The 16,081-nt window shown below is 46.9% G+C and overlaps 1 protein-coding gene and 1 long non-coding RNA gene across 3 annotated transcripts in view; both read left to right on the plus strand.

The window, feature by feature from the left end:
- Positions 1–12,132, plus strand: part of CAMK2G (calcium/calmodulin dependent protein kinase II gamma) — a 103,179-nt gene extending 91,047 nt beyond the window's left edge. Inside the window, exons 17-22 of the mRNA XM_026044507.1 lie at positions 975–1,088; positions 2,807–2,932; positions 4,913–4,988; positions 5,478–5,572; positions 6,662–6,907; positions 9,428–12,132. Coding sequence (XP_025900292.1) covers positions 975–1,088; positions 2,807–2,932; positions 4,913–4,988; positions 5,478–5,572; positions 6,662–6,894 — 644 coding nt within the window. The 3' untranslated portion in view covers positions 6,895–6,907; positions 9,428–12,132. The remainder of the gene's footprint in view (positions 1–974; positions 1,089–2,806; positions 2,933–4,912; positions 4,989–5,477; positions 5,573–6,661; positions 6,908–9,427) is intronic.
- Positions 12,133–13,503: 1,371 nt separating this feature from the next.
- Positions 13,504–16,081, plus strand: part of LOC112951856 — a 97,885-nt gene continuing 95,307 nt past the window's right edge. For both annotated transcript variants that reach the window (XR_003250284.1, XR_003250283.1), the window contains exon 1: positions 13,504–13,531. This is a non-coding gene — a long non-coding RNA (uncharacterized LOC112951856). The remainder of the gene's footprint in view (positions 13,532–16,081) is intronic.

A 16,081-nucleotide genomic window follows, 5' to 3' on the forward strand; every position in this document is an offset into this window, starting at 1 on the left:
CCCGAAGAGGAAGCATGGCTTAAGAATAAAGCTTTGAAGGAAGGGAACTGGATGATTTTCATAATATGATAATGAAATGGATTTATCTAATCTCTGCTGGATATCAGTTCAGAACAGATATTTGTCCAAAGAGCTGCCTGCTTTGGCAGTTTCTGTCCAGGAGAGTTCCCAAGATKGAACCCATTCAAGTCAAGAATATGGGTGCTGCGAAGAGAGAAGGGCCAGGACTGGGATGGAAGGGAGGTGGGAAGGAGGGCAGCTGACTGTTTGCCTGAACTGGATGCACTGAAGAATTATACAGGGCTGCATTGCTGCAGATCATGACTGAGATTTATTGGCAGAGCTGTTGGAATATATTTTTAATAGAAGGGAGCATTAGAATTGTGGTTGAGAAGGAAGGAGCTTGCACAGTAGTGATTTGTGCTATGGACAGCTCTAATGGGTAATGTTAGTGCTTTACTTCTAAGTACAGYAGCATTCACCAGATGCCTCCCATTCACACCCTGCCCTTCCATGTTTTCAGCTAAGCAGACACTCAGTGCAAAATGAAATAGCCCAAAAGCTCTGGGTGCGTTGGAGTTACCAGCATTCTGCATGGCCATGACGCTGGGAGGAGGGAAGTGCTTGTACACTTCTTGTCACCTCTTACTTTCAGCAGAGGCAGGTTAAGCAGATCTGCTCTGCTGTGGAGCATGGGACRTGGTGATACATTGGTGACAGCTGCCTCAAGGCTGTGTTGCTCCCACTGCTGTGGGACTAAAGGGAGCAGCTTGCGCCCCGCCATGTGCTTACAAGTCGCCCAGCAGGACCATGCTGTGGAGCTGCCTACTTGGCTTTGGCCTGGAGGATACTCCTGCATGTTTTGTGCCCAGCATTGTGGTTTCTTTGATGTTCTCCTGTTTCCTTTCTCTTTTTTTATTTACTGAACTTGCGTGTTTTGTTTGTGTYTGTGTTTTAATTCCCTGCCATGCTAGCTCCCCCGCTCTCCACCGGGGACGGCAGCTCAGTGCTTGAAGGACGGAGGCACAGTGAGAGCAAAACACAGACTGAGTCCATGCAGTCCCAGCTTTCTCTCTGTTTCTCAGCCAGTAAGTCCAGGGGTGCAGTGCTTCACGGCATCTTTTTCCAACACTTCCCTCCACCTTTCCCATTTTTCCTGCCCTTCCTCCCAGAATGTTGATTTTTTTTTCATTTCCAATACTCCAGAATAAAAAGAAATCATCTCCCTTCCTTCAAAATCCCCTCCTTGCACAATGAAATTCTCCAAATTTTCCTTCCCCTTTTGGAGAAAATAAAAAATAAAAAAGACAAGACAAAACCTCATCCTAGCTAATTTCATCCTAATTCCATTCCCTTGCTTTCCTCCGGGTCAGGTATGCAGTTCTTTGCAGTTGCAGATGTTGTCTTTTGGGCTTGCCTCAGGCAGGTCACTGCATCTCTGATTGCCTTTCTGTAAATGTACACAATGGTACAGACCTGCTTTGGAGGGGATTTGTGAGGCTGAGTTCAGTCCTGTTTGATCGAGAACTTTTCAGTTCCTCAGATACAGATGGTGCTYGGGAAGTACAGAATGGAGGACAAGTAGCTTTTGCAGACTGTTTTGGGGATGCTCCAAGAGTGAGGATGTGGCTCTGGGAAGACCCCTCAGCATTTCTGGATCCACTTAGGTGCTCCAAATGAAAACCCTTAGATAATGGTGGATCTGAGGGGCATCTCTGTTGTGTGCTTTTCCTTCCATGTCTCTCTCACTATCTCAGTTAATTGGGACCTTGGTTAGTCCGTCTGCTATGTGTATTTTGTTCCTATTTCAGGAAGGGTGTTCCTTCCTGAACTGGCTGCCTCTGTAGAGGAGCCTGTGGCTGAGAAACCAAGAAAGTGTAAGAAGTTTTAAGTTGGAGAAGACTTTGGTGGGGTTTCCAGCCTTCCCACTACCTGACTCCTTTTCTGACTGTTTAGAGATGTATAGGAATGATCCCTTGCATGAGCTGGTGTAGTTTGATCCATCTGTTGAGATGGTGAAGGCTATGAAGAAGGATTAGGGCTGCCCTCTTCTGTCTCTTCTTGTCTTCTTTCCCTGGTTTCCTGCATGCAGCTCAGAGCCTCTCTGCTATTTTTGACGCTGTGCTAGGAATGTGAAACCGCTGAGTTTGAGGCGCATGGGGAAGGTGTTTTGTCTAGTCAGACTGGAAGGGACATGATCTCTTAAGTCTTTTTTTGCTATGAAATACCCATCACAGCTTTCTTAAGCTGTGCCTCTTGCTTGTAGAAAGGTCCTACCGCAACACCCCGAGCAGCGCCAAATCACCAGCTTACTGAGCAGGGCAGCATCCCCACTGCCTGCACCTCCCCAAGCTGAGATCCGCAGTGACGCGGATGCACTGCTTCCTTTCCCCTTCCCTTGTCTCTTGTGCTTGCCCATGTGCTGCTGTGCCACCGCTCTGACCAGCCTGTTAGGTCGTCCCCAGACTGCAGCATCGGTGATTCCCACTGTGTTGTGAGGGGTCTCCTGCCTGGGTGCCAGTGACCCCCTCAGAGCAGAGCCCAGCACRGCCCCTGTGCCAGAGGCCACCAAGCGGGCAGAGGTGCCAGGATGTGGATGTCTCTGTGTGCCCGGGGGGTTGTGCTCTGTGTGTTTGTGCCTCTTCGCTGGTTTTTGTCTGGCTTTCTGGTTGGGGCTGTGTGTGTTTGTGTCTCTTTGCTGGTTTTTGTTTGGCTTTCTGGTTGGGGCTGTGTGTGTTTGTGCCTCTTTGCTGGTTTTTGTTTGGCTTTCTGTTCGTTTATTTTAACGCTTACATTTGTTTTGCAGCTACACAGTCTTGCGAAGAGAAGCTGCTTGCCTGGGACAGCCCAGGGCAGACATTGGAGTTCGAGCGCGCTCGGTCGGAGCCGCTGCTCACTCCAGTAGTTCCCTTTGCCCTTAACAGCGCACCGCGTAAGTTAGCGGCTGGCTGCCATAGCGGGTAGTGCCACTAACGCCGTCCCGTCCCGTCCCGTCCCGTCCCGCGCGGCCCTCTCGCTGCTCCGCGCGGCCGCCTCAGCCTTCCCGCGCTCCGCGGCGCCGCCAGGGGCCGCCAGGGGGCGCGCCGGGGCCGCGGGGAGGCCGCCCTGGAGGCCGCGCAGGGGGGACAGGCCCGGGAAGGGCGCGCGGGTCACGCGGCGCCGGCCGGGGCGCCCCGGGATGGGCACCCGGAGCGAGCGGCACCCGGAGCGAGCGGCACCCGGAGCGAGCGGCACCCGGAGCTCGGGCCTGTGCAGCCCCGCAGCCCCCATCCCGGCACAAACGGGTCCCCCGCTGCCGGTCGGTCTCGTTGGGGTGCACAGTGAAAGCCAGAGGTGCAGGTTGGAGCACTGGGCTTGTGCCACATGCAGGGTGAATGCTGCTGCGTAGGGACGTGTGGGGAGATGCCTCGAGATGAGCTGGCCGGGGGGGGCTGTGGCCTGCCCATCTCCCACCTTATCCCAGGCAGGGCCTCTCCCTGGGACTCTGCACATCCCATGCCCTCAGTGTGGGGTGGGAGAGCCCCGTGTGGGCATCGCTTTGACACCAAGCGACTTGCTTGTCACAACACTTTTCATAACAGACAAAACCTAACACGTCCCTTTGATCTGTTCCCTGCATACCTCATTCTACATATAGAAATAGGATGTTACAGCACTAGCAGGAAAACCTCCCTTACTATCATAAGCCATTTTTTTTCTGTGCCTAGCTGGGTAGTATAAATTTCTTACAGGATTTCCAGAATGGATGCAGACACCAGTGAGATTATSTTCTTGCTAGTCTTCAGCTGTGCTTTGGGTTGAGGTACTGCATGGAGCTCAAGGGGAAGAGCAGTTCAGACTGGCATCTGGCATCTAGTGCAGAATGCATCTTCCCTGACTTGTCATTTAAATCCAACCTAGCTTCTTTTAAACATCATTTCCCTGATAAAAAGTATCTGAAATATCTCAGATGAGTTTTCCAGAGGTGCCTTCTTATTTTCAGACATGAAAGAAGAGATGGTCAGGCAACTAATTCTGTTTGAGACATCTGCATTTCAGATGTCACCAAAATCAGGGCAAGTGAATTGAAGCCTCGCTGGGAGCTAGATTGTCAGCTGTGGGAAGCTGAGAGAAGGAAGCTGAGGGGTGCTGGCCAGAAAGGGACTGGATCCACAGTAGATGACTAGTCATCAGCCTTCGTTCATCTCAGAGCCCATGCCCCAGGCTGAGTTAATGCAGTACTGTGAGAGAGAGCTAAAAAGATCTGTCATAGGGATCGGCAGAGTTAGTTGCCTGAAAAACAGCGTGTTCCTATAGTGTGCATGCTGCAGACTATGTACCTGTCCATCCACTCGTGTATCCTGCTTTGACTGTCCTTCTAGCTTTCAGCAGTTATTGCTGTGTGTCCCAAATGCTTGTTTGCAGCACTCATAGTATCTGGTGTACTGGTGATGGTGACAGGCAAGTTGTTGGGAGACTTTTTACGATGGGCTTGATCTGTGCGGCGGCCGTGCTTGTACGGCTGCTGTGCTGGAGAGTTTTGCCCATCTTACAGCTGCCAGACAAGCGCTTCAGGTTGGTCGGTTTACTGACATTCTAGGTCAGACTCCTAGAAGCACCTAGAGCTGTCGTTCAGGACACAGCCCTGGTTACTAAGCCAAATCTTTTTAGAAGAAACAAGTTCAATAGGATAAGTATCTTTATTTCCCCCTTCTCTGCATTATAGGATCACCGCTCCCTTTTCATACCACTGTTCCCCTACCCTCATATGGATGGCTGTCATTACTGCACGTCTCCAGAATGCAGGGAGCAGCATCCTATGAGACCCAGACTAATGGTGTGCTGCAAATTGCTTGTAGGAATCACCCACTTAGCCCCATATTCCCATTCAAGTCTCATGCACCGTTAAATTGCTCTTTCTTCTTGTCCACAGTGCGTAAGCAAGAGATCATTAAGATAACGGAGCAACTGATAGAAGCCATCAACAATGGAGACTTTGAGGCATATACGTAAGTACAGCTGGCTAGTGCACAGATGCCTCTGGCAGGTTGTTCACCCGTTTGTGCACAAGTGCAGAGGTACTGGTGGCTGTTGTTGGCCACACACAGTAGAAAGCATCATGTTTTTTAGCTTCCATCAACTGTACTCAAGATGTGGTTGATTCCTTTACAGGAGGTTCAAGTAGCAGCCAGGTATCAAAAAGCAAGAGTAAAATATCCTTTTGTAAGGGAGGAGAGAGCACTGAGGTGGGCAGAGAGGGAAGAAATAGCAGAAATGCAGAGGCCTGTTTCACGAGAGCCTGTAAGAAGCACCAGTTTTGTGTTGCTGCATTAGGCCTCAATCCTCCAGGGACTTAATCCTCAGAGTAAGGCTATCGCTAGGTGCACACAGGGTGCGAGGTGCAACGTTCACAAGTTCTTCAGGGTGTAAATAACCTTTGGGTTCAGCGCAGGCTCTAAGGCTGTGGCGTGTTTTTGTTTTGCTTTTCTATTCTTCAGGAAAATCTGTGATCCTGGCTTGACGTCATTTGAACCTGAAGCACTGGGAAACCTCGTTGAGGGAATGGATTTCCACAAGTTTTACTTTGAGAACTGTGAGTGGTTAGATTTGGTAATACCAAGAGCCTTTTCTCGCAGCTTCTTTTATGCCGTAACTTTGGCTTTTGGGGGAAGACTGTCAGTGCTTATGTAGGCTCATTCTGTGTAGATGGTGAGGCGTTCACAAAAGCCAGCATGCTTTCTCTCCAAAGCCTTTCTGAGCCACAGAGTCACTTCTAACCCTCAGTTCCYTTCACTACCACGTTCCAGTTTGCCTGGTGCAAATGTTTTGCCRGTATGGAAAGAAGTGGGTTTAAAAGGTGAGGGACTGGATTTTCTACTGATATGGAAATGGAAAAATGAACATGTATCGATGGAAGCAACCTGTATGTTTGACTTAGGCATGCTATGCAGTCACACATAAAGATAGCTGAGCCTTCACTTGGAGTTTTCTCTGGACTGTTTCAGATCTCCTAACACCTAATGAACCCCTTATGTGGATACAAGGGTCACCTTGTCAGCTGGGGGACAAGGAGAGTTGAGAGAAAGGCTGTCACTTACAGGGATGTGGGTAACACACACGCCATAGTTGCCTCCCTTCCTGGATGTCTCCACAGGATGAGATAACTGGAAAGTTAAATCCTCAGCTGTTTAATTTGTTTTATTTAGGAGAGGTTAGTTCAAGGCCCTTAGCAGGTAATTCGTAGTGGTAAGTGTGCAGAGAGATCTTCTCTCTCAGGTACCTGTTCTGGAGTGACTTCTCCCTTCTCTGGGGGCCTGCTCATATTTAATGCAGGCCTAGCTAAAAGGTTTCCTGATAATTGACTCTTGTAGCAATATTCTGATAATTAAAACGTCTTTTCCTGTGTCTGAGGAAACAACACCAGTGATGTATAGCTTAGAGAAGAAGTGCGAGCAAAGGGGCAAGGTGATTCTAGGGAATAATAAAGGCTCAATTTAGAAAGAAGAAGRACAAGTGATGGGGGAAAGAATTGCTGGGATTTTGCCTGGAAAATTACAGGAGTGATTTTTGTTGTGCCCCAGAATCCATTTGGAGGTGAGTAAACACAAACACATTGGAGGGGCAGGGAAGGTGTTTCCTCTTAGTGGCAAAATGAAGCTGATGGTTTTACGTGTTGTGCCAGTGCTGTCCAAGAACAGCAAGCCAATCCACACGACGATCCTGAACCCGCACGTGCACGTCATCGGGGAGGATGCCGCGTGCATCGCCTACATCCGCCTCACGCAGTACATCGACGGCCAGGGCCGGCCCCGCACCACGCAGTCCGAGGAGACCCGCGTGTGGCACCGCCGCGACGGCAAGTGGCTCAACGTGCACTACCACTGCTCCGGAGCACCCGCGGCGCCCCTCCAGTGAGGATCCRGCACGGGTACGGGCGCGCGCGGAGGGAGCAGCGGGCGCTGCTGCGTGGGGCAGCTCGGGAACTTCCTAGCTGGCTGTGAGAAAGCAGCGTTCTTGCTGTGTGCAGGCTGAAAATCCCACTTGTGAGCTGGCATTCCTTTCCCTGCATCCCTGTTGTAGGGATTGCCTAGGATCATCTGCCATTCCCAGCAATGTGAGTCAGGTGCCAGGTAGGTGTGCCCGAGGGCGGCTGCCCCTGTCCCGGCGGTGCTTCCCCACAGATGCTCAGCTCGGTGCTGGGGAGAGGGCTGATCCACCTGCAAAGCAAAGCAGAGGGCAAGGAGTACCTCGTGGGGTACCCACCTTGCTGTTCCCTGAATCCCTGCCGTTCCCAGGTTTCAGGGATTTACTTTTCCAGTCTATTAGTACAGGCATCTTTATGGGAATGTCAGACTCTAGAAAACATATCATAAAATGTATATACTATAATTGTCACATCATAAGAGTAAATATTCATACAAACTTTTCTACCAACTTTGTGGTTAGTTAATGCTATTCARTGTGCAGTATGGAGAAAATATAGAGGAAAAGATACTAAAGAAATTTTATCAGAGGATTTAAAATATCTCCCAGGTAGCTTACTATAATTCAGTATGGGAGGAAGCTTTAATCATAAAATTTGATATGAGCAAAGAATCGTTTTCTGTCCTTGAAGGACAGCAGTATTTACACTTACACCATTACATTTACACCATGTAGCTGTTTTAGTTTTTTTATTGCCCTACTTACTTCTCTTACTTAGATGTACAAAGTCTTTCTGCCCCCTTTCATTGTATGCTAAAGTGTTATGTTACATAATTTTACAGACCGAAGTTCCCTAATCTTAAGACCTTTTTACTGTTTGTCTTCTATTTAATAACAAACACACAAACTGACACTTTGTGGAAACCTTGTGTTGATGCACCTGGGGAATGTGCACCTGCACTTATGTTTTTGTCATTTCACCATAAATGATTCAAGTATAGGTACTCTTTGAGTCTTAGATCTGTGTACTGCTTAAGAGTAAGTTCTTCTAACGTGTTGTGGGGGATTTGGCCCTATTGAGAGCAACAGAAAGGAATGGGAACCATCCCAAGCAAATCGCAGAGAGGTCACAGATGGAATTTGAAGAGCAAAAGCCAGTTGGGTGCATCAGAAAGCTTTGAAAGGAGCTGGTCAATCAGCAGTATTTCCAGAGAGTAAAGCAGTGAGGAGGATAAAGCCTTTTCAGTGGGGAAGGGGAAGAAAAAACTTATTTGCATCAAAGAGATGTCAAGAGAATTCTCTCCTGGATTTAGTCTACTGTAGAGTCTTGAAAAACATGCAGATCAAATTAATAAAGATCAGTATGAGTTGGTGGCAGTGCCTAGGAGTTCTGAGGAAGCCTAGGAACGAGGAGCCTCAGCTGCCAGAGAAGAGGTGCATTCCCTTCACTCGGCTGCTCACATGTTRCACCTCCTCCAAAAGGAGGTTTTGGAGAGCTCCTGGAAGCTACAGTGTAGGAACCATTTCCAAAGCACAAAATGTTGGTTAAAAGAATATTTTTTGACGTCTATAAACTAAATTGATGTGCTTGTGTGCATTTTTGGCTTCCAAAGGAAGTGTAACTGTGTGCAAGTCACACTTGTAAAAAAGTTCTGGTTTGCTTAAGTCACTTTGAAAAGAAACTAGCCTTAAATGCAAGCTGTCTGAGAGAGAGTAATCAGGGAACTTTGTTGTAGAGAGATGGTAGGCATCAAGAAGGGAGAGAACTAATAAGGTAGTTGTGAAAAAGCTTTGCAAACCTAAGAAATGTTAGAAAACTAAGTAGATGATCTCGGCTGTTCTTTCAGCTGGGAAGACGATAGTGAATATGACTGATGAAAATAAACCCAGTTATTTGACACACAACTAGTCAGGAGAAGCCTTTGGTATAAATTGTTTCTGGAGCTACACCTTTGTAAACCTGAACAATAGACAGTATCTGTGGAGCTGTTGAGAACTTCCAGAGAGGAACTTACTGCAAACTATACAGTCAAAGAGAGAAAGAGAAAAGGGGGGGGGAGAGAGAGAGAGAGAGAGAGAGAGAGAGAGAGAGAGAAGGAGAGAGAGAAAAAATATTCCTAATCAAGCAAAAGCCATTTGGGAGACACAGACTACTCCTTAGGGACAGATTCTTTGATGATCTGTTGGGAAACTTCAGCTTCTGAGACATATCCCTGTCAGATAGCGGCCCCCACTCTGGTCCAGGCAAACAAGTAATTTTTTAGCAAGTAATTTGTATTCATTGGTGTCCACAGCCAGTGCATGGAGAGTGTGCACCTCTTGTCTTAGGGACTCTCCTCACCAGCCCTAATCTGCTTGGCATTAGGAAGAGTTTGTCCCAGTACCCAGTAATTAATCTGTAGGGGAAAAAAAAAAATCTGTGTTATTGATTGTGTGCAGCTAACTTCTGCCTTTATTTCCTTCCATATTTCATCCCGTTCTGTCCTGTCCTTTCTGGGTGGACACTGCATGTTCCTGACTGCAGCAACTTGTGGAGATACTCAGCTGGAGGGCAATACCTTCTTAGCAAGCAGCTCTGGAGTGCCTGAGTGACAGCAATGGTCATGTCCGTTTTGACGTTAAAAAAGTAAATAAATAAATAAATACAAATTACAAGCAGGCAGCCGCCAAGTGCACGAAACCCTGCATGCATCTGATGCTCCGGGCGCTGCCTTTCTGTTGTTTTCCATGGATCCATCGTGTCTGTTTCTGCTGTACGAAGGTGTTTTTAAATCTTAAAAAAAAAAAAAAAAAGAAAAAAAAGAAAAAAAAGAAGAAAAAAAAGACATACTGTTTGTACAAAATAACAAAAACAGGAATAATGCTAAATAAATGACAGATTATCCAACACGCCCCCCTCTCCCAGGACTAAGAAAATGGCAGCAGCTGGAACATCTTGCAGGAATGAAGCGAGGGGGCAAGCAAAAGTGAAGGAGAGAGAAAGAGAGGAGGAGAGCAARGAGGAGGCAGCYTGGGCAGTGCCTGCTGCACGGTGCTCCGCAGAGCCCCGGGGAGCTCCGTGGCATTCGGGCTGCGTCGCGACGGGCGCCGAGGAGACCCCAGAGGAGCCGCCGCGGAGATTGGGGCTGGAGAGAGAGCAGGGACGCTTCTCTCCCTGCTGCCCAGCAGACTGACCGCAGCCCGGATTCCTTCTGCGCGGCAACAACGCTACGGAAAGCTGCTCGCTCGGCTGCTGGATCCCAAAAGAGACTTCTTTTTTAAAAAAAAAAAAAAAAAAAAAGAAAAGAAAAAGAAAAACAAAGTGAGATGTTGATTTAAAAGTAAAGGTGAAAGTAGGGATAAATAAGAAATGGATTTAAGTAAATATATAACTTAAATAGAAGCTTGCTCTTCAGAGATACTGATTTTAGAAACAGCCACTACCTGGCCAAACACAGATGTTTGAAGCCAGCTTATTTAATTTAAAAAAAAAAAAGAAAAAAAAAAGGCATTGTGTTAAGAGTGAAGAATTTTGCGGCAGAGGGTAAATATATGGGACTTCCTTTTTTCCTTTTTTTTTTTTTTGTTCTTTCTAGTAGCATAGTTGGGATCCACAGTGCTGCAGAACACGTGTTCCTTAGGAAGCAGACAAGAAACTTAGTGTTACGTTCTTCATGAAGACTTGCACATACACTCCTATATGAGGCATAAATAGCGTGTGTTTTTTATACTGAAATATATGCACCCATAGAATTCAAGGGGTTTACTGGCCTCCTGGTTGATTTGTTTGATCTCCGCATCMAGTAGCAGTGGGAGCCAGCAACCCCAGCCAGGTGCTTCTCCCTCCCACTAACCCATCTGATGTTTGTAAGTGTCATGTTTCCTAGTGTTTATTTGGGTAATTTTTCTATTTTTTACAGTGATGTTGTAACACAGAAAACTATCAGATCAGAACCTCAACAAACTGTAGCCGAAGGACTCCAGGCCACCTCCTGGTGCCGCCTCTGAGCGTTAGATGATACCGCGTGGATTCAGCAGAGGGTAAAGAGAATTAGCACATATGATCTGATGTTTGTCCTTTGGGCCAATTCACCTCCCTTTCTATCCTTTGCTGGAAGGGGAGTCTGCTTCCTTTATTCATTAGCTGGGGAATGTGGAGTTGTTTTGTTGACCTTACCAAAAATGGGTCCTAGCCCCAAGAAGACAACAGCTTTCCTGATGGACCCTTTCAGGAACGGGATTTACCTTGACCAAAGGGGAAGGCACAGGCTTGCTTGCTACTTACAGAAGTTGGGTGGGCTTTTACCTCAATTTCTTTCTACCCGCAATCATTTCTGGATCTTTCCAGGGATTTGAAGTGATTGCATTGACAGCATACCAAGTGTGAGGCAACRTCTTTGCAGGCTATGGAAGAGAGGAAAGCTAATTTGGAATTTTAATCCTTATTTAGCAGAATGCAGAAAGTAAAAGCTGTTACACAAAGTGGAGCTGTCACTTTGTACCGTGTAGCTCTCAGCTGCCTTTGTTAGAGAGGTGCTATCCCACAGCAGGATTAGAGCAGCCAACCCAAGATGAAGGAAAAGACCATCCCTGCTTCCCAGGGTTTGTCTGAACACACACACATCTCTGCTCCCTCTGCCACCCAGGGGAGGAGTGTGGGGATTGAGTCCATAGGGGGCAAACACTAGATTTTATTATCGCAAAACATTTTTAAGACAGCACTAAGCCAGCAAGTGAAGTGGAAAAGTAAAAAGCCTTGCTATTTTATCCTGACATTTTTTTTTAAAAAAAGCCACAAAGAGAGAGCAGATAGGAGATGACAATTATGCAGTTTTAAAAAGATAAATACAAACCATTATGCATGCCTTCTTTAGGTCTGATCTTCCTTGTCTCTTTACCTGATGATTATTCCTAATTAAAAAGAGAACCCTCTGTATTAAGTATCTGCATATTTCAGAGTAAATTTAAAAAGAAAGAATTTTTTTTTTGGTTTTGCACAGTCTTGGAGACAAACTCTCTTTGGGTTTTTTTTTGKTTGTTTGTTTTGTTTCCTTTTAAGTTAATGAGAACCTTAGCTTGGTATGGCCATTATCAAACACAGCTGTACACCTTTAGCATTCTTAATGTTCTCTTATGGGGCTAATATAAGCATCTATATAATATATATTATAAATATCACATTTTAAACAGGAAATGGAAGGCATTTGATGCAGAATTTTTTGCATGATATAGAAATAATTAAAACAAAGTTAGCTAGTGTTTGTTTGTTTGGTCTGAATGTTGGTAGAACCTTCATAGCTTTGTTACAATGAAACCTTGAACTGAAGATATTTAATAAAATAACATTTAAACAGTGCAAAGATTTGAGTGTCTCGCTCTTTCTGTTAAACCACGGGACAAAGTGGTGTGGGCACTGCAGGGATAGAGTCATTGCACAAAGTGATTTTGGTGTCAGCAGAGCATATGATCAAAAAAAAACTTGTTTAAAAAGATAAGCAGTATCAAACCTCCATGGAAAAGACAGTCGTGTTAATGAAAACAAAGGGACAGTGCAAGCTCCGAAAATGAACATTCTGGTATTTTCCCGACGGGACCAGGGAATCATAGGGAGATGTGGCTTCTTGCCAAAGGCTGGGCTATCTGGAGCAGGCAAAGTTGTTGCTTCCTTGCTTGCTCTTTGTTTTCCTTGCCAGGATTTCAACTGCTTTGTGGGAGAAAATGTCCTGCCATTGGGTTTGCCTGATTTAAATGTGTTGAATGCAGGTTGCCTGACAGCTATTTTATTTGTTGGCAGGCGGGTTTTATGTTCTAGGCTGCATTCTCTTGCAGAAGTATTAATCTAACCACTGATTTGTACAAATTGGCCTGCTCTAGCTGTGTACAGTTTTCCAAACACAGGCTGAAGTTAGCTGGATTTAACCTGCCTTGTTTCCATGCTGCCTGTTTCCATTAGCATTCCCATTACGCTCCTGGAGGAGGTGGGGCTCCGCTCCAGCCTCGCGCTGCTTTTGAGAGTGTTGTGCTTGTAACGGGGCGTTGTGGAGAGGGCCCTGGGAAGGGCGGCCACGCTCCGTCCCCCACAGCTCTGTCCTGGCTCTGGTTCCCTCCAGGTCCCTGCAGCACCAAGCTGCRCCTCGCTGCAGCCACTGCTCACGGGGCAGGTGCGAGGCGAGGAAGGCAGTGCCTGTACTTGCAGTTTGCTCCTGCAGCAGGTCTGAAGTGAGCCCAGGTGCACCTGAGAAGCCTCCCCGGGGGCAGGGTGGCCTTTGCCTCTCTCGGAAAGAGAGTTCAGGTGCTTAATCCTCTCTAAATGCAGCAATTACCTCATAAATAGGTATCAGTTGCTGCTGCTTAAGGAGCTGATTGCTTCACCTGCCCTGTGGAGCCACAGCAAGGCTGTCCTCAGTGTGTAGAAGGAGAAGGTAGAGTCTACAGCCCTTGCTATGTGGGACAGGAGAGGAGATATTCCTGACCAGGAGACACGGTCCCTGCTATTGCAGGAGCCCGGTGAGGTGCTGCTGGCATCGCTGGCGGCCRGGACAGCATCGCTGAGCCGGTAAGCTCTCTGCTGAAGCACCGAATCACGGCTGGGTTTCTGAAGAGCTGTTCCAGCTTAGTCCAGTATGTACTGGGAAAATGAACCCATAAAGTAAGTGAAGGTTCTACATGTCCTTAACAGCTCTTTTAGCAAGAATCAGGGTCTTCTGAGCACTGTTACTGAAAACACCACAGGCAGACTAATGCCTACCTTGAGACTGTTCATACGCTGCACGTTTGGCCTTTCAGTGTGTGTTTGGTGTTTAGTATAAACSTGGTGGTGGTGTTTCTCTTAAGTATGTGCCTTTACCTGTTAGACCATCCAAAATGTGTGCCAGTGGGATACGACCTATCCCAGAAAGCATTCCCCAGGGCTGCCAGCAGTATTGATCTGCACCCTGATACCTGTGGTATTAGGTAGAGTCTGAAGCTATGATGATTTCAGAAACTTATTTTCCAGGATGTCRTCTCTGGATCTCCTTGTCTTGTTGGAAATACAGACTCTGCTTATCAGCAGAGGGGAGTGGGTTTTTCTAGATGCAGCAGTTGCCTATTCCCTCCCTCAGAATTATGTGATCCTGTTGGGCATCTGACTGCCTTCCCACCCCTGCATCCACACGTCACCCAGGTGTGTGCCATAAAAAACCTGTGGGTTGCTGATGCTAATTGAAATGCATGAAATCTCTCTCTATTGTTGCATAAATGAAATTCAGCTTGAATTATTTTTACTCTCAGATGCATTTTTTTACACTCCTCATATATGTGGCTTAAATTTGTAGTCTGATGAGCATGGAGTATGCAGTGCAATCAAGCCATGCTCTTCTCCCTATGATTGTTGCTTCTGGACATTGTTTTAATCTTTTTACTTATTTTCTTTTGTGATTGCCCTTGGGGAGAAAAACCTCTAAAGCTCTTTTTTTGGTGATTAACCTCATAGCTTTCTTCACCTCGGCTTCCCTTCCTCACTTGTGAGCTGGGTTAAGAATGAAGGAATTACTTAAACACTAAGCTCTGCTCACTGCCCCGCCAGCCCTTTTCTTGGGCAGCAAACGCTGTCCCTGGGTTTTCAGTATATGTAGTTGCTTGTCCTCGACGCATTGCGTGTGGCCATTGCAATAACAAGTTTCCTTGGCAGGGTGTTTTACGGAGGGAGCCGGGTTCTGCTTGCAGTGTCTCTGAGGGCATCGTCTCTAAAAGCTTCAAGTTGGAATAACGCAGTGCTCTTAGCATCAAGCTCTGGCAGTTCAGCAGATGTTTTGTGTACTGGCCTGCAGGTTTTGCTGTCATACCAYGTAAGAGAAGTATTTGAACATGGTTTTCTAAGTTGCTGCTCTGCCCCCCAGCACACGCAGCCAAGCTGAGCGCTGTGTGGGAGGCTACGGCCGCGGTGGGTACATGGCAGTGATGCGGAGCAGCCGGGTGCCGCGGCTGCCACCCCGCACAGGAGGGCTCGTGTGTTCCCTGGGAGCTTGGAAGGCTGGGGAATGCGCTCCAATGCACCTGGAATGCTGCTTTATTTGGGTTGGGCAGAAACTTGTTTCAGAGGTGGGAACGGGGGTTCTTGGAGGCAGTTCAAGTGGCTTTACTGGAGGATTATGAAGTCTTCCTTTGAGGTCCTTAGTGCTGGAGACCTCCTCACTTGGAGGAATGCCTGCCTGCCTGTAAAGAATGGAAATTTCCAGGTGTGTAGTATAAAAAAATAAGTAAACCATTTCCTCTGTACTTAATAGGCCTTAGAGAATAAAAATACATATGCCTGCAGTTTAAGGCAACCTGGCTGCAGGCTTTTAATTTTCCTAATTAAAGAATAAAATCATGAAAATCTTAACTCTGAAATTTCCTTATATCATTAGGCAGTATTTTAAAACACAAGTGTTGGCTAAGGAGGAGAAAGGCGGCTGCCCCCATCAGTGACAGTTTATAAAACTTCATTCAGCGCTGTTAGCTATGAGCGGAAGGGAAAGATGACCTTTGTTCAAGGAAAACAGTCCTTTTAAGCCATGTCACCACTATATGTTGACRGAATTGAGCTTTGGCCAGTCTGGTGTGGATTACCATCCCATCACAGCCATTTCTGTGAGTGTCCTTCTGTGGAGAGGTCTMGTGCTCATCCTAAGAGAGGACCGGGGCTCTGGCACTGGAGGCCTCCTTTGCCTTGGAACGTCCTGTATATTGTGCCCACAGGAACCAACRTGCAACTGCTCCACGGTTACTCCTGACCAAACAGTGTTTTTGTTCATGATTTATTTTATCCTTAGGTGGTTAGGAGTTTAAAATAACCTGGAAAAGCTACTTGTACAAGAAGGGYGCGTTCTACTTGAACTTCAACCAACTTGTTGGTTGAAATTCCTCTCTTTAGATACCATAGTACTTTTCTTGCTTAGAAAATCCCCCAACCTCGAGCCAGATCATCTTAAATSCTTCTCTTTAAAAACACTAGGCAGCTCTTGTTCATCCCCAAGTAGTATTTATGAGGYCGCACCTGGAGTACTGTGTTCAGTTCTGGGCACCCCAGTATAGGAAGGACGTGGAGCTTCTGGAGAGGGTCCAGAGAAGGGCAACCAGGATGATTAAGGGAATGGAACATCTCGCGTATGAAGAGAGGCTGAGTGAGCTGGGCCTTTTTTCTCTGGAGAAGAGACGGCTCAGAGGGGATATGATT

This window comes from Nothoprocta perdicaria, unplaced genomic scaffold (genome assembly GCF_003342845.1).
Source record: "Nothoprocta perdicaria isolate Ctin4 unplaced genomic scaffold, notPer1 scaffold_105, whole genome shotgun sequence".
Lineage (NCBI taxonomy): Eukaryota > Metazoa > Chordata > Aves > Tinamiformes > Tinamidae > Nothoprocta > Nothoprocta perdicaria.